The sequence below is a fragment of the Haliotis cracherodii genome, unplaced genomic scaffold (genome assembly GCF_022045235.1).
Source record: "Haliotis cracherodii isolate W230 unplaced genomic scaffold, xgHalCrac1.p SCAF_2, whole genome shotgun sequence".
NCBI lineage: Eukaryota > Metazoa > Mollusca > Gastropoda > Lepetellida > Haliotidae > Haliotis > Haliotis cracherodii.
Genome location: NW_027266275.1, coordinates 53,168,523 through 53,191,701, shown reverse-complemented (window position 1 = coordinate 53,191,701; position 23,179 = coordinate 53,168,523). Strand labels below are relative to the sequence as shown.

At 38.0% G+C, this 23,179-nt stretch overlaps 1 protein-coding gene across 6 annotated transcripts in view; it reads left to right on the top strand.

Moving 5' to 3' along the window:
* LOC139468223 (ankyrin repeat and fibronectin type-III domain-containing protein 1-like) overlaps window positions 1-23,179 on the top strand; it is a 212,748-nt gene that overhangs the window by 149,397 nt on the left and 40,172 nt on the right. For 4 of the 6 annotated variants that reach the window (XM_071250046.1, XM_071250045.1, XM_071250047.1 and 1 more), the window contains 2 exons: window positions 8,485-8,609; window positions 22,677-22,708. In XM_071250046.1, the coding sequence (XP_071106147.1) occupies window positions 8,485-8,609; window positions 22,677-22,708 (157 nt within the window). Of the gene's footprint in view, window positions 1-8,484; window positions 8,610-10,466; window positions 10,699-11,384; window positions 11,425-22,676; window positions 22,709-23,179 lie in introns of those variants that run through there. The other 2 variants (XM_071250049.1, XM_071250050.1) reach the window with 2 other exon arrangements.

Sequence of the window (23,179 nt, the reverse complement as noted above, 5' to 3'; positions counted from 1 at the left end):
GTTAGGAGGGGCAATTACATTAATGGTGAAGGAAGATATCTAATAATGTTGTAATATTTAAAAGTAAGATTACCAGATGAACTGAAATGAGGGCAAAGGAGAGATAGTCCAGCACGATTGATATTCTACTGTTGGTTATTGATGCAGAATCATCCTGCATGTTTGCTGAAATAATGTGATAAGTAGTCATGAATTCTCTGTTCTTTGATGGCTGAGTCATCTACCATAATGGCCTCTTATGAGATGACCCAGTATCCTCAACATATTGAGGTTGTCATTCCATCACCTGGATGAAGAGAGATGATGGTAACCCCGAGACTACAGTGACACCTTGAAGGTGTTTGTACTGACAGATGGCTCACTCATCAGTAATGGTCTGTGTTAGAAGCATGCATGACATCAAGTCTTTTAAGGTGATAGGAATGAAATGTTTTAGATATGATGGAAGAGTAATACCTCTTCAGAAACCTCAGATCAGCTATCCATGGTGGCCTGTGTACACATCAGACATACATCCTTGGTCCTAGGCCCATGTACACATCAGACATACATCCATGGTCCTAGGCCTGTGTACACATCAGACATACATCCTTGGTCCTAGGCCCGTGTACACATCAGACATAAAGCCATGGTCCTAGGCCCGTGTACACATCAGACATACAGCCATGGTCCTAGGCCCATGTACACATCAGACATACATCCTTGGTCCTAGGCCCGTGTACACATCAGACATACAGCCATGGTCCTAGGCCTGTGTACTCATCAGACATACATCCTTGGCCCTAGGCCTGTGTAAACATCAGACATACATCCATGGTCCTAGGCCTGTGTACACATCAGACATACATCCATGGTCCTAGGCCTGTGTAAACATCAGACATACATCCTTGGTCCTAGGCCTGTGTACACATCAGACATACAGCCATGGTCCTAGGCCCGTGTACACATCAGACATACATCCTTGGTCCTAGGCCTGTGTACACATCAGACATGCAGCCATGGTCCTAGGCCTGTGTACACATCAGACATACATCCTTGGTCCTAGGCCTGTGTACACATCAGACATACATCCATGGTCCTAGGCCTGTGTACACATCAGACATACATCCTTGGTCCTAGGCCCGTGTACACATCAGACATACAGCCATGGTCCTAGGCCTGTGTACACATCAGACATACAGCCATAGTCCTAGGCCTGTGTACACATCAGACATACAGCCATGGTCCTAGGCCCGTGTACACATCAGACATACAGCCATGGTCCTAGGCCTGTGTACACATCAGACATACAGCCATGGCCATGATGGGCTACGTACAGACTTTGTATACATACATCTTGCAATATGTTGTACACATCTAATACACAGCTATTTCCATGGAGGCAGTTTTAGATATTGAATTTGGAATCTTGTTAGTCTTGAAACAAAACACCTAGACAATGAAACTTTGTAACTGTTTATACACTGAAATGTAGGTATTTAACAAAATCCAGGTGATTGTGATTTAGACCAGTTTGATCAAGGATCCACTTGTCAATGTATTACCTCCATCTACATTTCCTCTACTACTGAAGTAATTACACTCAGTATAGTAATATGTATTCCTGAAACATTTTGAATATGTATCAACTTTGTGTGACTTCTTTTTGTTAAAACTTTTCATTTTAGGAACTTGAATCAATCCTCAGAAAACACCTCTTATTTTGCACATTGATGAAACAAGAAAATCTGCATCACAAGTAAATAAGTTGGTCTTGCCTTATCATGGATTACTGTTAGTCTTAGGTCTAAAGAAATGAAAAGGTTTTGTATCAAATTACTGGTTTTATGGAATTTTGGCAATAATGGCATAGATTACTGATCACCTCTTACGGCCTCCTGTAATTCTATGACATGTTTATTTTGTAATGCCCTGTAGGCAGCTAAGAATGTCATAAATCGTAACATAAGACAGGGATAAAGCGTTCCAGGAAGCTGTTTCCTCCGTCATAATGTACACCAACATTCTTTTTGATATGCCAGAAGAATTCCACCATATGCTCCAAGAAAATCAGGGATTTCATTTTCTAATCAGCAAGTTGGAATGGATTCAGATAGCTTCCAAATACAAGAGACCTTCCGTGTGTTAGCAATGGAATGTCTTTGTTGAGAAGAGGCTCTGCTCCAACACATTGGCCAGCTATGTAGGTAGACACCCTTGTAGCTATTTTGCCTGATCAACTGCTTAAACATGTACCTGACAACTGTTTTTTTCTTTCATATGTGATGTTCAAACATAGAAGATTGTCTCATCAGCCAGGTATTCCAAATGTATTAAGTAGGAATTTATCCTTGTTGTACTGTGGAATTTAACCATGTTTATTTGGCTCAGATAGATATTTTTGTTGTCATTGATATTTCATTCTTTGCATACCAGAATCATAAATGCCAAGAATACTATATTTTGATATTAGAATATGTTAGATTTTTAAGTTTATTAATTTGCAAGATAATTCAATAATGAAAGAAAAGCACTCTCTTTCTTTTCACCTGGAACAACACCAGCTCTCTCCATCACCTTCAACTCTCCCCATCCCATCAGCTGCAACTGCACCACAACCTCTCCATTACCTGCAATACCCCCTCCTTCCCCCCCCCCCCCCAAATACACACCATCTCCCCGTGACCCCATCACCTGCAAAACACACACACACACACACACACACATACATGGTCAAGTTGCTTTTTATAGGAGACTGTGTTTTGTGGTTTGACGGTTTGTTAATCCAGAAACAACAGAACTGTAAGTTGTCGATAAACAGTTTCACAGTCTATCATATATGGAGGTACATGTTTCAAAATAACACCAACACATGGGTATGGGAAATGTAGAAGTGATATCAGATGATGATGTGGTGCTGAAATATCATTTCCTGAATCTGAATCTGGAGTGACGTAGATAGTGTAAATAGCAACAAGTGTTGTATGATTCTATTATTAAGTCCACATTATCTGATGCAAGGGGTGACATGGACTGACCTGTAGGCGCTGGGCTCAAGTGGACTTTTCCTTGCTGTGCCTTTGTTATAGAGGCTGGCTTCCTCTGATTCATGTCTTGTGCCTCTATGACATATTGTGTACACTGAGTGCAACATGGAGATCTGCCATCTTCAAATGTTGGGGAGCATCAAAGTTCAGTGAGGCATACATACATATGTCTATAGAGGCTACATTGTAGTGAACATCAGCCAAAGAGCTATGTCCATATAATAGAGGCTCCATTGTACTAATCATCAGCCATAGAGCTATGTCTATAGAGACTCCATTGTACTTATCATCAGCCATAGAGCTATGTCTATAGAGGCTCCATTGTACTTATCATCAGCCATAGAGCTATGTCCATATAATAGAGGCTCCATTGTACTAATCATCAGCCATAGAGCTATGTCTATAGAGACTCCATTGTACTAATCATCAGCCATAGAGCTATGTCTATAGAGGCTCCATTGTACTTATCATCAGCCATAGAGCTATGTCCATATAATAGAAGCTCCATTGTACTAATCAACAGCCATAGAGCTATGTCCATAGAGGCTCAATTGTACTTATCATCAGCCACAGAGCTATGTCCATAGAGGCTCCATTGTACTTGTCATCAGCCATAGAGCTATGTCCATATAATAGAAGCTCAATTGTACTAATCATCAGTCATAGACCTATGTCTATAGAGGCTACATTGTACTAATCATCAGGCATAGAGCTATGTCCACAGAGGCTCCATTGTACTAATCATCAGCCATAGAGCTATGTCTGTAGAGGCTCCATTGTACTAATCATCAGCCATAGAGCTATGTCTATAGAGGCTCCATTGTACTAATCATCAGCCATAGAGCTATGTCCATAGAGGCTCCATTGTACTAATCATCAGCCATAGAGCTATGTCTGTAGAGGCTACATTGTACTAATCCTCAGCCATAGATCTATGTCTATAGAGGCTCCATTGTAGTGAACATCAGCCATAGAGTTATGTCCATATAATAAAGGGTCAATTGTACTTATCATCAGCTATAAAGCTATGTCCATATAATAGAGGCGCCATTGTACTTATCATCAGCCATAGAGCTATGTCTATAGAGGCTCCATTGTACTAATCATCAGCCATAGAGCTATGTCTATAGAGGCTCCATTGTACTAATCATCAGCCATAGAGCTATGTCTATAGAGGCTCCATTGTACTAATCATCAGCCACAGAGCTATGTCCATAGAGGCTCCATTGTACTAATCATCAGCCACAGAGCAATGTCCATAGAGGCTACATTGTACTTAACAGCCATGGAGCTATGTTCATAGAGGCTCAAATGTGTGTAACATACAGACATCAGATAAATTAAACATAGACTGTTAGGGTTTCCTCATTTGATATCAGACTTTGTTAATCCTGTACCATGGAACTTCAAGAGACATCAGTTGTATGTTATCTTTGTTGGTCTACAGTCATCCACATGATGTTTATGAAAACTTAGCAAGCAAGTTGATCAGTTCCAGTGACAGTAATTACCCACTGAAGGGACAAAACTCATAGTTTGTAAATCATCCCATCTGTCTTTGAAAGAACAAGATGAAATGTTTGTGTGTATTTTCTATTAGCACTGTTTATGTATACAGGCTCATTTTTACAAAGAAAACAGCAATTAATCTTGACTGCAAACAAACATTTTCTTGTGAACCTTTTCAAGTTAACTATTCAGAATCAGAGGTTAAATGAAACAAAACAGGTTTCATACCCTAATATATTCAGTGAGGTTCTGTGTTATTTTTGTGGGGGTTTGTTTGTTTGTTGTTTAACACCACACACATCAATATTCCAGCTATATGACAGCTGTAAATAATTGAGTCTGGACCGGACAATCCAGTGATTGACATTATGAGCATTGATCTACACAAATGGGATACAATGACATGCATTAACCAAGTCAGCGAGCATAACCGCCCGATCCTGTTAGTATACAACAGCATAGTCACCTTTTACGACAAGCTTATGGTTGCTGAAGACCTATTCGAACCCGGATCTTCACGGTTCATTATTTTTCTGGGAAAAGAAGATGTTCTATGTAGACAGACAAACATTTAAATGAATGCATAAATGAGTAATTTAAAAAGACAGAAAAACAGACAGATATATCAATATATTAATGATACTCAGGGATGGCAAGAAAAATAAATGAATAGGCATGGGTAGAACTAGTGAATGGTTAAAAGGGTGATAGGCTTAATAACCCTACCAAAATCATCATATTAAGTGCCTAGTGTTTCCAAGTGTTGACACATAGTAAAGACTACCAAAGTCCACAGGAAACTAATTTCTTTTCATTTTCATCAGCTGTCTAAAAAGTGTTAGGCAGGAGGCATTTTATTTCTTTTAAACAAACTATTCAAGACTTCTGTGTACCTTATTTATGGCCAATGTGATTTACAAGAAGCATGAATGTTTGGTTGGACTACATACACCTAGTGACTACATATATCAGATGAAGCATGAATGTTTGGTTGGACTACATACACTTAGTGACTACATATATCAGATGAAGCATAAATGGTTGGTTGGACTACATACAATTAGTGACTACATAAATCAGATGAAAGATGAATGGTTGGTTGGACTACATACAATTAGTGACTACATATATCAGATGAAGCATGAATGTTTGTTTGGACTACATACACTTAGTGGCTACATTAATCAGATGAAGCATGAATGTTTGGTTGGACTACATACACTTATAGCATTAATCAGATGAGGGAAGAATTCAGCACACATAGTGTAGTCTCTTGCAGACAATGAACTGATGTGCGGCAGGGTGTTTGGTTGTGAAGTGGACGCGGATGACAATCTGATTTTGCTGAACTGTGGAGGAGGGTGCTTTAAATGCTTTGAATATGCGATCTTGAAATAACCGAATCAACAAGAGTGAGTGAGTGAGTTGGGTTTCTCGCTATTTTAATAAGTATTTCAGTTATATCACTGTATATGGTGCTGAATACATGAGGAGAACAGTAATAGCTGCTGGTCAGAGAACATAGGTCATCGTAATACTGTTGAGCAGTGCTCTTTAACCTTTAATGACTGGCCATAAAATGAGTGTTGAAGCCATGCCATGGCATGTGCCAGCTTGCTGGATCATCCATGCAGTGTTTATGGTAATAACTGATCCCAGTTTGTGGTTTACCATTGAAAGTTAATGTAGGTTGTTGAACACTAGGTTTATGTTTAATGCTGTATGGTATGAGACACCACCATTGGTAATGCTTAATGAGAAGAAAAAGCCTTTGTATTGTACAGAAATGGGCTTGACACTGATTCTGGTGATAAAACAAACAGACATGAAATGTGCCTTAAGTTGTTCCTACACAGACAGTGACACATCTAAACTGCGGGATATATAGAAGTAAGTCTTTGTGTGGAGCAGTCACTGGAAATACTTGAGGTTTGTTTCTATGGTGACACATAATGAAGACTTCCTGATGATGATCAAATTACCAATTCTTATAATAATGATGATTGGCCAAATACTGAGCAGACTTAATGGGTCAGGTGAAACTTGATGACCTGGTTTGAAGTTGTGTTATTGTGCCCTGATTGTTGCTCATAATATCAGTCACTGTTTTTATGGTCAATTATTTACAGGGTGCCAACATATAGCTGTAATATTGCTGAGTGCAGCGCTAAACAACAGTGTCTGTATTTGGGTTATAAAGTTGTCTGGATTATGTCAACAATGATGTAGGTTCCTGATAGTACATGTGTTCTTTGGATGGATTTTTATAAACTCACTTATCTTAAACCTTATGGTTAATTCAGTTCTTCAGCTTATATTGATAACCCTATCCTAACATAACAGTAAACACACTAATATGTGAATAGCCAACCACACTAAAGCTATCATAAAATACCAATACAAAATGTGATAACCAGTCACAAGAAATAAGATTCTTTGTGTCTGCAAATAGTGAGATATTATCTTATGTTGATACACTTGAGTTCATGTAGACAGATCCTATCTTAGCATAACAGTAAACAGATTTATATATGAATAACCACTACACAACAGGACATAGAATATGATAATAAAATGTCAGAAACCTCTTAACAAAATCCATGTATAAATATTTAATAAGACAGGGAACAAACAAAATACCTGTTTTATGCTAAAATAAATTTCATTTTGATATACAATATCAATAAATTAATATTGTCTCCATCTTAATTCCGATCTATATCATGTACCATTAGGAAATGCCTGGTAGAAGATGGATGTTGTCCTGGCAGTAACCTGTAACATTAACGTGAAGTACTCTGGATTGCTCAACAATGCAAAACACTTGCTAATGATCTAGAAGGCGCCACTTACGATAACGATCTTTGTGTTATCAGGACAGACGCAATATGCAAAAAACGTGACGTCATGTGACCATGTGGAAGCATGGCCTTGGTGGTGAAGTCATGCCTCACTTGTTAGAGAGTGAGGTTATCGCAGGTTTTGGGTGTTGCCTCGAGCAAAACTTAAAGACCTTTGAATTTCATGTTGTATTTTATTGTGGAATGAAAGTTTATTGCCTAGAATCACAATGTGTTATGTGTCCGTTGTATGTATTCATGATATATTGTTGCAGATATATTGTATGTAGAGTCTGTGTGATGATAATGTTTTTTAGTAAATGAAACACTTTTTGTCTTGTTATCATCTTATTCTAAAAGTTGCAGCAACAGCTTCTGTTGATTAGCCTTGGTTGATGCATGTCTTCGTATCCCAAATGCACGGATCGATGCTCATGATGTCAATCACCGGATTGCCTGGTCCAGATTATTTACAGACCGCTGTAATTTTGCTGGAGTATTGTGTGGTGTTAAACAACAAACAAACAAACAAACAAAAAATAAAGGAACTACACACAAGAATACAATTTGCAAAGCCCTGGGATTGAATATCAATAGCCCCTGTAGAGATATGGTTTTCCTATTTCTAATACTGCCTCATGTCCTGATGTAATGTCCTGCACACTTACACTAGTAAATCATTTCTTGGCTTTGGTACTGCAGTTCATGACATATTCACGTATTGTCCCAACATTGCATATTTTGTTTATCTCAATGACTACTCTCTCCCTTCGTTATGGTGAGGTATGGGGTTCCCTGCACTGGATGTGGTGTCTGACTTCCTTTGTACATGCTCAAGATGATGTTATGAACCTACTCACTCACTCCTACTGACAATGCATTCTTCCATAGTTGTATATAATTCTTGTTTATTATTCATGTTTGTTATAGAGCTGTAGTGTATGATTCATTGTAGTCCAAAATGGTGGTTCATGATTCATGGTTGCAGAGAACAGTGGTTCGTGTTTCATGGTTGTATAAAACTGGTGTTTATGGTTCATGGTTTTCTAAAATGGTTCATGATTCATGGTTGTATACAACTGTGGTTTATAATTTTATTACATTTTCAGGTTCTGCATGGAATTTTGATGATGACACAGATTCTACAGCCTCATCAGAAACTGTGACGACCGGCTCCGACGACCCATCAACATCACGGACACCACAGTTGTACTACACAACACCTCCACGAGCAGTAAGTCTGCTATAGTATTCACTGCCTACATCAACACCCCAGGTGTTAATCAACCCATATCAAACCTCTCCTCAAATTGCAGTGGCTTCATGAACTCTTCCTGCAGCATTATTAATTGGCTGGCAGCACTGGGTGTGTGTTCTAACCCCCGTGTGATGGACTGATGATTATGGCATCAGTGACATGTAGAGCCATAACTTTCTTTTAACCCTATAGAAACATTTTCATGATATCAAAGTTACTTCAGTTTTGTTACTGCTGTTTTGATCCCAGTATAATTTAAAAACAAAATGTCCACCAGGTACTTTGTCCTAATGCAATAAGAGTATGATGAGAAATGGTTGGCCTTATCCTTCACTGTCATTGTAATCAGCAGTCTAGTCATTAAGGGTGAATCCCATGCTGCACTAAGTCCTGTAAAATTGTTCTGCATCCTTTAGGATCCCAGATTCTGCCTACGCATGATCCTTTACCTGTCAAAGTGGCCCCATGGGTTTCAGCATACTGGTAAATGCCTGCAACCTGCATCATGTAGAGCTTCCTCCCATAGCAAGGCATAACTGTAACACTTTGTTGGACCCAACTCACTCATCTGATTCTGTATCAGTATAACCTTGAGACGACCTCTATACAGGGTAGTGCATGTGGGTTTCACCAAAGTGCTTTAAAACAACAAGAGCCTGTATCACTTCAGGATTTCTTCACACTAACTGAAATACAGTTCTAAGTGGTGTTAAACCAAATTCACTCACTCTGTTCAGGGTAAAATTCCTTTCAGGAATTCAATATCTAAGGACATCATGAATTCATATAATCTTTCAGTTCTTATTCATTTTGTATTCATTTTATTTTAGACAGTTCAAGATAACAGTTTTTGTTCAAATCATTTAACAACAGTTCAAGATAACATTTTTTTTTTATTTCATTTTAACAACAGTTTAAGACAACAGTTTTTATTTATTTTATTTTTACAACAGTTCAAGATAACAGGTTTTGTTCATTTCATTTTAATAACAGTTCAAGATAACAGTTTTTGTTCATTTCATTTAACAACAGTTCAAGATAACAGTTTTTGTTCATTTCATTTTAATAACAGTTCAGGATAACAGTTTTCATTCATTTCATTTTAACAGCAGTTTAACGACAACAGTTTTTATTTATTTTATTTTTACAACAGTTCAAGATAACAGTTTTTATTCATTTCATTTTAACAACAGTTCACAACAACAGTTTTTATTTTTACAACAGTTCAAGATAATAGTTCAGATATTGATTTTATCTATTCAATAGATACCTGCCCATTCACTGCAATGGCATCACTGGTGTGTCCCTTAATGTCATATATATCTAATGAGGTATTGACCAGGTAAACATACTTCAGTCATCTGAGTGACTTGCCACCTATCTGTTCTTTGAAACAATCCCTCTTTACTCTAGAAGAGCCTCGAAACTGTCAATATCGGCCCCATTCTTTCAGATAAGACGTTCATTTCTGTCACTCATACCCTGAGCCGTGACTGGTGTACAAGCTGGTTGGTTGATATCGTTACTGGCTGCTGTTATGGGTGCCCCTTCACCTTTCGTGGGGGAGCAGGTTTTGGCACGTTAATTAGCCTTTCGTTGTTCCTAGCATACTGATCTGGGATAACACCCGAGACCTGACCCACTCTCCCACACTCAGTCATAGACGACCTCGTCATGCCTGTGTATAGGTAGATTGCATTAACCTACCTGTGCTCAACAGGTAAATTTGCATTCTTTAACTTGGGAATTTTGCTTGTGATGTGAGAATGTGGTCTTTGATCTGACATGTGGACATGAAATATTTCCTGATGGAAGTCAATATGGTGTTGCAGTTATTCATACCTGTATCTTCATGAAAGGTGGAATATCGAGAACCACTCAGGCAATTCAAGACATTCCATGGCATTCTAGATGTAAAACCTGAACACTGACATAAAAAGAGTATCATTGGAGTCTGTTACTCTAGTTATGTGACTGAAGCATACATTAAGAAGCTAATTACATATCCACACACTGTTTTCTCCCTATACACTTGGATACTAACATTTGGAATTTACAATGAAAGGTGAGTGACTATACATTTGATCAAGTATTTCGGAACAGGTGTCTCCATCAGTGTTGATCTATTAAATGGTCAAGCAAACCCATCCTATTATTGTTTCATTTACTAATGTCAGGCAAATTTAATTGATATTTTTCTTGGTCAACAGAGCATGGAGCAAAATAATGAAGAAAAGAAATGGTGTTAGGGTTCATTTTAGGTCATCACCAAAACAATAACAAAAGAATGTTTAAAAAAAAACAAGTAAAATAAACTGTCCTGACCATCTGCTGTTGTTGATGTTGTTTTATCTGTGAAATAAGGTCTCCTACTGTGAACCACCCAAAGTGTGTGAACAACAAATTTGATATTACATGTATGCTATCTTTTATTACCTTTGAAAGGAAGATATCTATCTTCAACATACATTTTAATTCAGCCAATAGAATTACTCACATGCATGTGTGCATACTGACTCCCTACAATTACAATGGTAATTTAAGGTAAAGTATGTACTCAGCCTAAGCAAGTCCATATGATAACTGACGTCATGCCTGAAAACAGACAGTAAGCTGGTGGGGTTACTTGATACTATACCATAACATGCAGCTTTTCTTCTTCTCTGCTTTAACTTGAAACACACATGTCAAACTCGCACAAATTCATTAAGGTTGCCATGTGTTTGGGCTTAGTTACAAAAGCCTTACAGTTGGGAAATGAAGACTGGAATTACCTGAGTGGCAAGATGAGGTATGTAATCAGCTGGGCTTCCAACATAATACATTTTCTAAGAAAGAAATTATTTTTTTAAAAACTATTTTAAACAAACATCGAGACTTCTGTATCAATAAAGATCTGTGAGAAAACTGGGATTTTAGTGACTTTAAACCTTTTGAGAGATGCTATATTAAAAAGAGAAAAAAATTTTACTCATTTGATATACATGTATACTTAATCGTCTTAGTTTACATGTTAGTTTTTGATCCAGTGAAATGACATTGATCAGTGTAATAACTCATGCTACACAGTCTCATGTATTACCTTCTTACTGTGACTGATTAAACCAGGGCCAGTTTGATGATCTATTTGAAATAGGGATTAATACTTCTTAAGTGAAGAAGCTTTGAGGATTTCTTTCCACAGACACATGTGTAAGCTAAGGTTTTAGATGATCACATTCTGAAATCTTTGATCTTTGTGGGTGCCCATGCACATCTCTAAAAAATGTAGAGCACTAGATGAAACCCAACAGGCCATGAAATAATCAGTCTTCAGGCTAACATTGTTAGATATTTGAGAAATGCATTACAAGTACTTAGGATGTACTTCATTTGGGAACACATGTAACCATCAAGGGGCTCTCGATGTGTACACAAACAATTTGCAGATAGGCTCTGGAATGGACCTTTCTTGAAAAGATGTCTGTAAATAAAATCAGAAGCTTGTTATAATTGAGAAGAAACTGTCATGAGGTGCTATTAATTTTGTGAATGCAATTGGCCAATTGGCCTGGATGTTCCTATTGCTTGTCTTACATCTTCAACAGGGACAGGGGTTATAAACTGACACTGAAACCAACCCTAGAAGATCAGAGAGAATCTGTGTTGATCAGACTTTGTAGATGTTAGGGAACTGAGTAGGACCCACGTGCAACTAATAATGATGTCTTCATCTTGTAAGGCTCCCCTGCCTGTTGGTTGAAGCGCCGACCCAGGCACCCTCCATTACAGATAATTTTATTAGCTTCATAGCTATCTGTAAACCTTGACAACACAGCACAGGTAGCCCAGCTTCAGAGGCTGCTGAGGAGTAGGGAGTTGATATGCTTGGTGTCAGGAGTGGGATAACTTGGCCGTCTGCTCTTCTGTCGGCTGCTCTCTGGTCATTTTCTGCTCATGTGCGTCATCTGTGACATAGTTGGGCTTCTATAATGCTCTTCATCTGCACTTCACTGTACTGGACTAGCCACTTAATGAGATGGAGATTAGGTGTCACACTGACAAGTAAGACATTATGGCCTACTAATACTTGGGATTAGCCCATTAACACTGATTGATGGTGTATCATCCTAATAACAAAATGTTACATCAGATGTATGGTCATGATGCAAATGAGTAGATTTTTTTTATTAAAAATGAAAAATGTTTTGTTTTTGTATTTTGATATTTTAAGTTTAACAGGAAGTCTTAATGGAAATAATGTTTCAAGTAGATATAACAAAATTGTTTTCTACAGAATCAAGGCTTTTAAGCTTCTCATTGTTTTCAATCATAACAAAGGATTTTAATTAAAAATGAACACAGATGGTATCATCTGATAATAGAATAATGTCAAGAGTGCTTGACCAATTTAACCATACACCATGTAGACACTGTCTTATCAGCATGCTGTAACAGTGTTGTGCGTTTTAATGCATATGTTGTGGCCAGATATGCAGTGCTGTGATAGATATAGCACCTCTGGTGGCTCATGGCTTATCTGCACACAATCTGTGTGGGGGGGTTGAGGGGCTTCGGATACCTTGTACTACTTATGGTGGGACAAGTAGACCAGAGAGGCAATCACAGCTCCTGGTGGTATAGGGTTTTAAAATCAGACCAGGAATAATAACTGTTTTTGTTTATATTGTGATATCACATCTGACATTCTTTATCTAAGCATGGGATACATGTATTGTCATATATCAGATAAGCGTTCTAAATATTTGGTGAAGAATACGGCTGTCATTTGATACAATGCATATGTAGAGCATAATGTAATAGATTATTCTTCATATTTTGAAGTAAAAGCTTTGATATTTAAGTCAAAATACATACATGTTTGCTTTTTAAAATATATGTATTGTGGATCAAACAATTTTTGTTTTTGTTTTTACACATTATGAGTGAGTGAGTTGGGTTTAACGCTTCTTTTAACAGTATTCCAGTTATATTGTGGCATGTCAGCTTAATGTGGGAGGAAAGCCCAAAGTGATGCAGGTCTCAGATGTTTACCACTTCGGTGAAACCCACGAGCACAGGTATGGTGCCGACAAACTTAGAAACATAATCGGGGCGAACCAGGATTTGAACCCACAATCATAGGTTTCTGGCATGCCCAAGGGATGCAACTCTGCACAGCGAATCGCGGCGCCTTAGACGATTCTCCTTTAAACATTATGGAAGGCTCATTCCCTAAAAATGTAATAGTGTAACTTATCACTGAGTATCTAAAGTATATTATTAGCCTACAAGAAAGCCTCATTACTTTTTTTGTCCTCAAGTACCTTATGAGGAAGAATATCATTATGTGGGTTGCTTTCTTTCCTTGATGAGGGACGGTGGGGTAGCCCAGTAGTTAAAGTGTTCGCTCATCGCGCTGAAGGCTTGGTTTTGATTCCCCACATGGGAACAATGTGTAGAGCCCATTTCTGGTATCCCAGTGTCATGATGTTGCTGGATTATTGCTAACAGCAGTGTAAATCCATACTCACTCACTCACGCACTTTCTTTGATGAAATACGCCATATACATCGTCCAACCAAACATTCAATCTTCATGTGAGCCATATTTGTCAACAGTTAATGAATGTCAGTTTCTTGAAACAGTTTCTATATGAAGTATAAGTAAATTAAGTACAATGCCTAATGCCTGAGCTTGAAAATAGCTTTAGCTGAACCATATTTATCAACAGTTAATGTATACGATGCTTGAACTGTTTCTTTAGAAAATAAAATATTATTACTAAGTTCCCTCCCACCTCATATTTTTAGAAATGTTGATGAAAATTAAATAATTTATTTATTGTGGCCTTAATGAATGATGAGCTGAGAAAGTGATCCTCATGGCTGGAAGTCGAGATGTCTCATTTGTAGGTTAGGTTGTGTTGGTTCAAGAGGCGGGGTCACATAAGGCGAAGCGGTGAGTCACGGTGTCCAACTTTGTTCACAACAGATTCAAAGAAAGCTGTCCATCTGGCAGACAGGTCCAGCATATGGAGTCCTCTGCCCATATAACAACCCTTGTGTTGTCTTACCTCACAGGAACACCTGTAGTACTGAAGGCGGTCCAGATATGTGTTGGGAGGATAGCAGCCCATGAGACCCTGTACTGAATGTATTGGGTTAGATGAGAGGATTACAGTCTTATGTTAGTATAGATGGGTAAGCAGAGGGGATCACAGCCCTGTTTAGGGGTGGTGGGGTAGCTTAGTGGTTAAAGTGTTTGCTCTTCACACCACAGACCTGGGTTTGATTCCCCACATAGGTACAATGTGTGAAGCCCATTTCTGATGTGCCCAATCTTGATAATGCTGGGATATTGCTAAAATATGGTGTAAAGCCATACTCACTCACTCACTCACTCACTGTGTTTGATGTATTGGGTTAGCAAGGAAGGCAATAGTCATGTTTTGGAAGTATTGGGTTAACAGAGAGGATCACATTCCTGTACTGGAAGTATTGGGTTAGCAGAGAGGATCTTAGTCTTGTACTGGAAGTATTGGGTTAGCAGGGAGGACCACAGTCTTGTATTGGAAGTATTGGGTTAGCAGGGAGGACCACAGTCTTGTATTGGGAGTATTGGGTTAGCAGGGAGGACCACAGTCTTGTATTGAGAGTATTGGGTTATCAGAGAGCATCTTAGTCTTCTGTTGGGAGTATTGGGTTGGCAGAGAGGACCACAGACCTGTATTGGGAGTATTAGGTTGGCAGAGAGGACCACAGACCTGTATTGGGAGTATTGGGTTAGCAGAGAGCATCTTAGTCTTGTATTGGGAGTATTGGGTTATCAGAGAGCATCTTAGCCTTGTATTGGGAGTATTGGGTTGGCAGAGAGGACCACAGACCTGTATTGGGAGTATTGGGTTGGCAGAGAGGACCACAGACCTGTATTGGAGGAATTGGGGTAAGGCAATCATGAACAAAGGCACAAATGAAAGAATGTGTGAATAAGAAAATAGTATGTTTCTGAAGACACAAACCCTTTTGCAATCTATGGGGAGAATAGGTCACGACAAGCTTGTTTATGAGCAGGCTAATGAGAATGGGATGGTCACAATGAGTGTGTCATTGTGCCCCAGTCATGGGTGTGTCATACTCAAGCTGTCAACCACTGGTTCATCCGGCCCAGACTTGATTATTTACAGGTCATCATGATATAGCTGTAATATTGCTGCTGTCGTGAAAAACAACATCCTCTCACTCAAAAAATGAAAGCTAACAAACTATTACACTAATGTGGCCGGATAGGAATTGCAAGGATTATCTAAAGTGAAGTGGATGGGTGTCCAGAACAGGATGGGATGCAGATTAGATGAACATCTGCTGTAGATGAGGAAATAAGGGTTATCTTATGTGAACAGGCCGATTTGAGGATCACAGGAAGGTCATGGATGTGGGTGATAGCTGATGTCTGGTGGCCAACACACTCAAAGTGTAATAAGAATGTGTATCCTCCACTGTAACAACAATATGTATCCTCCACTGTAACAACAATGTGTATCCTCCACTGTAACAACAATGTGTATCCTCCACTGTAACAACAATGTGTATCCTCCAATGTAACAACAATGTGTATCCTCCACTTTAACAACAATGTGTATCCTCCACTGTACCAACAATGTGTATCCTCCACTGTAACAACAATGTGTATCCCCTACCGTAACAACGTGTATCCTCCGCTGTAACAATATGTATCCTCCGCTGTAACAACACTGTGTATCCTCCAATGTAACAATAATGTGTATCCTCCACTTTAACAACAATGTGTATCCTCTGCTGTAACAACAATGTGTATCCTCCGCTGTAACAATGTGTATCCTCCACTGTAACAACAATGTGTATCCCCTACTGTAACAACAATGTGTATCCTCCGCTTTAACAACAATGTGTATCCTCTGCTGTAACAACAATGTGTATCCTCCGCTGTAACAATGTGTATCCTCCACTGTAACAACAATGTGTATCCTCCACTGTAACAACAATGTGTTTCCTCCACTGTAACAACAATGTGTATCCTCTGCTGTAACAGCAATGTGTATCCTCTGCTGTAACAACAATGTGTATCCTCCGCTGTAACAATGTGTATCCTCCGCTGTAACAACAATGTGTATCTTCCACTGTAACAACAATGTGTATCCTCCACTGTAACAACAATGTGTATCCTCTGCTGTAACAACAATGTGTATCCTCCGCTGTAACAATGTGTATCCTCCACTGTAACAACAATGTGTATCCCCTACTGTAACAACAATGTGTATCCTCCGCTTTAACAACAATGTGTATCTTCCACTGTAACAAAAATGTGTATCCTCCGCTGTAACAACAATGTGTATCTTCCACTGTAACAACAATGTGTATCCTCCGCTTTAACAACAATGTGTATCCTCCACTGTAACAACAATATGTATCCTCTGCTGTAACAACAATGTGTATCTTCCACTGTAACAACAATGTGTATCTTCCACTGTAACAACAATGTGTATCCCCTACTGTAACAACAATGTGGTGTAGCAATGATCAGTCATCACTGCATGCCTTTTATGAATTTACACAGATTGATTTTCTAAGCAAAGGCAGATTCAGCATTTTTAGAAGGGAGTGGTACAAAATATCAAAATCCTCTCTCAGATAATTTTACTGGCTACAACTTATTGCCTTTGGTTTTTAAAGGTGCCCCCTGGAAACTAGTGTTAACACTGCATCTCACACCCTGCTTATATTTCCTTTGGTTTTATTGTTTAGAAAAATGAAACTTTTATACTAATTTCTTCAAATTGGTGAAAACAATAATATTGTCAGATTAAAATAATTTTAAGGTCTAAAGATCAAGTTATTATACTTTATTTATTTCTATTCATACATTTCCTTGTATTCAACTGACTTCTGATTAGAAATCTCTTTGTTTCATCAAAGGAAATAATTGTTGGAATATAGGCAATATAACAATGTTTGTTTTGATCTAAATGAATGATACAATCACTGTATGTACCATCTACTTCGTCATATTAATGACATATATACACACATGTAGTTGTGCTATTGTCGCGTCTGCTTGTTGAGTCAGCATCTGCTCTCGAGACTTTGCAACAGGAACTGACTGGTATTGGGCGTCAGGTGAAGGGCAGTCTGCTGTGTGGGGGCTGGAAGTAGGGCAGGACAAGCCTGATAACTCCAGAGCACTTGACATCGACAGTAACAGCACTGACGTTGATAACCTCTGCCTTGATGCAATATGGTAGCAGCTTAAGTGTGTGTGGCCTGTGTATCAAATTGATAAGCCTAATTGCATGGTCAAAACGGTCATGTTATTTTCCTCAAAAATAATTTGTGATACTCATTTAATGGAACACATTAAGTTGCATTAAAAAGTTTATCTAGTAATAACAGTTTTCATAACAGTAATGTTTTGTCATGAAAATCCAAAATTTGTGCTTCTGCTGTTGATGACAGTACTGGTATTTCAATTTGCCACCTCCGCTTCTGTTCAGTGTTATTTTAACGTAGACAAAGCCATTAAGGTAAAACCGACAGTTCCCATGTTCAAGTGTATTGTTCCTCTAGTTGAAGGATTTTTCTCTAAGCCGAAAAGGAAATACATTTAAAAGCAGAGTTTATTTCCTTATATGGTCTAAATTAGTTTTCAAGCATTTTATATGCTTTGGGTCTCTGTAATGCTAAAAATGCTTTACACTCAAAAATAACTAAAGCTCTTCAAGCTCTTCAAGCTTTCCAAGACTTTGTTTGAATCAAGTTTTCATTTTTGTTGTTTAGAGGAGGAAACAATTACATCTACTTGGGAAATACTTAAAATATCATTGTCAGGATCTGGAATTTAGAATTACACTGGGTTGGAATTTGATTGAGGGAATACTTGTATATGTGGTTAGGGAGTGGTTTTTGAAGTTTAATCATGGAAGGCTTGGTAAAGACATAGATGATAAGATAATTATCAGGTTATAACAATGATTTGATTTTATTGCCAGAGTGGGATTTCTTTGTATGTATGGCAGTACTACAGTGTTGATACATAAATCAGAGATATTTAGTTACAATACATACATTCGTGTAAAAAAGACCTTAGTATAAAGTAAAATGTTTCGTGTGCTTGTGCAAGTCACTGTACAGTAAACTACATTTATAACAAACACGCTTATAATAAATTGATGGATATAACAAACTTACTTTTTTGTCCCGACTGTTTGCTGTCGTTATGCTGTACATGTGCTTATAATGAACTATAGTTATAACAAACTATAATTAGTGGTCCCTTTGAGTTCATTTTAAGTGTAGTTTACTGTATTATGAAATATTAGGGTGTGTACCGAGGACTTTGGAAATATTTTGCAGGCATGTGATAGGCATGATATAACAGTGATATATATCGATAAAGGATGTGATAAACATGATATTGACAGAAAATATATGTCAGGGACAGAAGTAATATGATATGAACATGATTTGGACATTGAAGAAAATGACAGTGGCATATGTCGGTAAAGGATGTGACAAACATGATATGTACAGAAAGATATGACAGGGACAGAAGTAATATGATATGAACATGATATGGACATTGAAGGAAATGACAGTGGCATATGTCGGTAAAGGATGTGACAAACATGATATGTACAGAAAGCTATGACAGGGACAGAAACAATATGATATGAACATGATATGGATGTGAAAGCTTAAAGCTGGGGTAATCAGTGAGGGATATGATAATCACATCTATAGACAAACACATGATATAGACACAGTTTTGATTCACAGATAATAGATGTGATAAATAAACACAACAAAAAATGTCTCCATAATCATAGTCCATTGTACAATTCCAAACATAAGACATGATATGGACATATTAGACAGTTACATAAAAGTGTATGCTGGAATATCGTAAATTATGGAATGCCTTCATGGAAAACTTTGTCTACTTTCATGACTTAAACCAAAGAAAATGTTGAAAGAATTTTTTTAATTTGAATTGTAAAAAGGAGCTCTGATAAATTGCTAAACAGTTTCTGTTTCAACAAATATGCTGACAAAATATACAGAATATTAAAAGTGAAAAAGGCATTTTATATTGTGTAGTATAAAAAGATTCCCTGGAACAAACATGGTAACCTCTGTTAGTGCAATGTTCCAGAACCTCAGTACATATCAGCGCGAGGGCAGTGATCATGTGTAGGAGTAATTCCGTCTTTCAGTGTAATTTGTAACTATTTGTTTTATGGGATGTGAAAAACATTTCATCATACCGTATCATATCTCTCAAGTACACTGCAGTCCTCAGGTGTAATGCGCAACATATATTTATCAATCCACAAATTGTTCTGTAGTGTTAAAGAAGATAATAGATGATTGAACTGGCATATTCCCTCCTAGAAGTGTGGGTTCAATGACTTGTGACAATAACACATTATGTCCCCCGTATCTTAATAAATGGATTCCCTGTCTTTGAACACTCCCAGCTTCCTAGGAAGATGAGGATGATGAGATGAAATAGTAACAAGTGTTTGTCTGAGGTAAGTCCGTTGCTCTACCTCTGTGTTGCACTCAGTGGCCGCTATTAGTGGGGATTGATAAAGACGGCCACTGATCAGGAGGCCCCAAAGGTACAGCATCTAGAGGAAGATGTGTCCCTTCATCATCAATTGTCGTGGTACAGCCGGAGTGGCATGATGACCTGGTGTTAGATGTAACCTGACTTGTGTTAAAACTATCTGGTTCTCATTGGTGGTTGTGAGTGGACTGAGACTTTGTTGCAAGAACTGCTCTGTCTAGGTGTTGTGGTGATTTGGCTCTATAATGTGTGTTAACATATTGAATACACCTGGTCTGTGGATTTTAGTGTGGATTTTTGTGCTGACATTTTGTGATTGTGTCATCGGTTGTTCTCTATTGATTTCTATCCTAGCGGATATATTGTAATAAGGACTTTTCTATGTGATATTGAGGGATATTTTAAAATATGGTTGGCATGCCAAATCTGTAGATGTACATCTAGTGTTGAATTTAGTGCTGGCTGTGTTTTATAGTGTTGGGACGTTTAATCTTTTTTTAACCTACACAATATTTTATCAATATTTGAATTATCAGGTAATGCAGTTATCTAAGTTTATCTCAGCAGCAAGGACGAAACTGTTCAGTTGGTTTTAGTGCTTACTTCAGTTCTGACAGTGTACAGGGACAAATACTATTATCTAAAAATTGGCAGAGCTTGGAAATAATAATGAGTTGGTGGAGTGAGTATGTAGAAAGAATTCTTCCTCAGTCCACGTACCCTTGCTAAATTTTAAGCACTTTATATTCTATTTTTTTATTTGGACTGCATCCATTTCTTCCTAGCAAGTCAATGACCGAGCACTTGCATGGTCTGTGAATTCAACCCAGCCAGGGAAGCAGTGATGCGATATGCATGTGATAAAACAATAGGTAACAGAGACCAGCTCTAACACACTCTGTGATTACTACCCAGCATCTGTCTGCTGCTTCAAAGTGCTTTTATCAGCTGAAGTGATATGGTAATGAAAGGTGTGCTCTGATTTTGAAGAACTTGCATTTGTGTGTAAACTTGACAGTAGGAAGCTCTTCAACCATGTTGGGAAGTGTAGGGAGCTGGCACAACAGTGCTTTCCTTCACCAGGCCACTGCAGTAAGTGCATGAACTCCTCTACAGTGCTGTTATCAAATGTTCTCTTAATTGAATTCCTGTGCTGCTATTTGTGTTGATGATTACTCTTGACATGATAAGATGTGATGATCAAAATGGTGTTACTATTCTTTCTTGATGAAATCAGGTTTTTTACTGTCATCAGCTTCATCATTTTTTGTGGTAATAGACCCAGTGTGGATCCTGAGTTAGTTTTGTTTGTTGTTTAACGCTGCTATCGGCAATATTCCAGTTACATTACAGTGGTCTGTAACTAATTGAGTTACCGACAATTCAGTGATTGACATCATGTGCATAGATCTACTCATTTGGGATACGATGACCTGTGAGTCAGTGAGTGACCACCTGATCCCGTTAGTCGCCTGTTACGATAACATATGGGTCTTGAGGGGTTTCTGATTTACTATACTGGTAGGTCTTCAGCAACCTATGCTGGTGATAAGCTGACTGAATGGATCATGTCATCAGATAGATTAACATCTAGTCTTTGAAATTATCATATTTTACTGAATACATATTTTAACAGTTGTTAAATTATAGTTATAAAATATTATAAAAAGGAGCCCAGAGACTCTCTTCATTTTCAGATACTGCACTAATCTAGACTTGCCAAACAATATAGACTTGCATGGGCTTGCATTCGTTTCAGAGTCTGTATGATAGACTAGTAGTCAGACTCAGTGGCTAATTGTATGGGATGAAACTGGGCCCATGGTTTGGGACGTTGCTCATAATGTAAATCACTGGTTTGTCTGGTCAAGTCTGGATTATTTACAGGTACCAGTGATATAGCTGGCATATTGATTCCTGTGGCTGTAAGCAACAGACAAATGTTAACATTTGGATCATGTGCAGGTATTGTTATGATTTTAGCATGTGTAGTATTTTTTACATTCTTATTAAGATAAGTGTATGGAAATTGTTAGTCTTTGCAAAGTTGTAACCCTTAGCTATGCCAGAATCTGCTGGTTACAAGTTAACAATATGCCTTGATAATGATCCTTAGGCAGGAAAGTGATAAACAACAGCAACCTGTGCCACTTTGGGTTTCCGCTGAAACTGAAATCCTACTTAAAGCAGCATAATCCACTCACTCACTCACTCACTCACTCACTCACTCACTCACTCACTCACTCACTCACTCACTCACTCACTCACTCACTCACTCACTAATGGAAAGTGAGCTGTTGGGATGACCAGTGTTTAATGAATGTGATCCTTATGCTGATTACATGGGTAAATCAGGTAATATTTCATAGTGTCCATCCATTATCTGGCAAAACAATTGCTAACAGCAAAATGTAAATCTGACATTCTCGTTATGTAAAATGATTCTTTTTTTCTTTCCAGAACATGGTGAAGGGCGCTGATCATGAGCGAAGGTAAGAGTCTACCTTATATATACTTTTTATCACTATTTTGTCTTTTACGCGGCATGGAATCTGTTTCAACAGATAATCAAGACTGATTATTCTCTGGTGTTGACGTTTTATGTTTAATTAATATTTAATAATTCATGTCTTTATTGTAAAGTATTTATGCTGAAGAGGGAGATTCAAAGATTCCCTTTCTCTGTGTGTGGTCTCGTGGTGATCTGTAAGGAAAACAACCTGGCTAATTGAACAGGTGCTGTTGTTCCAAACAGAAATGAAGGACAATTATTTTCTTATTTTTTAATGTAGGAAATCTTTTAGAGAGCGATAGGAGTAATTACATCCTTTTTAACAAATAAAACCACTTCACCGACCAATGAGTCTAACAATCTGTGTTATGTTAACGAGATAAAGACACCTGCAATTAAGACACTAACGATCATTATACAGGTAAGTCACCTGTGGGGATCAGAACGAACT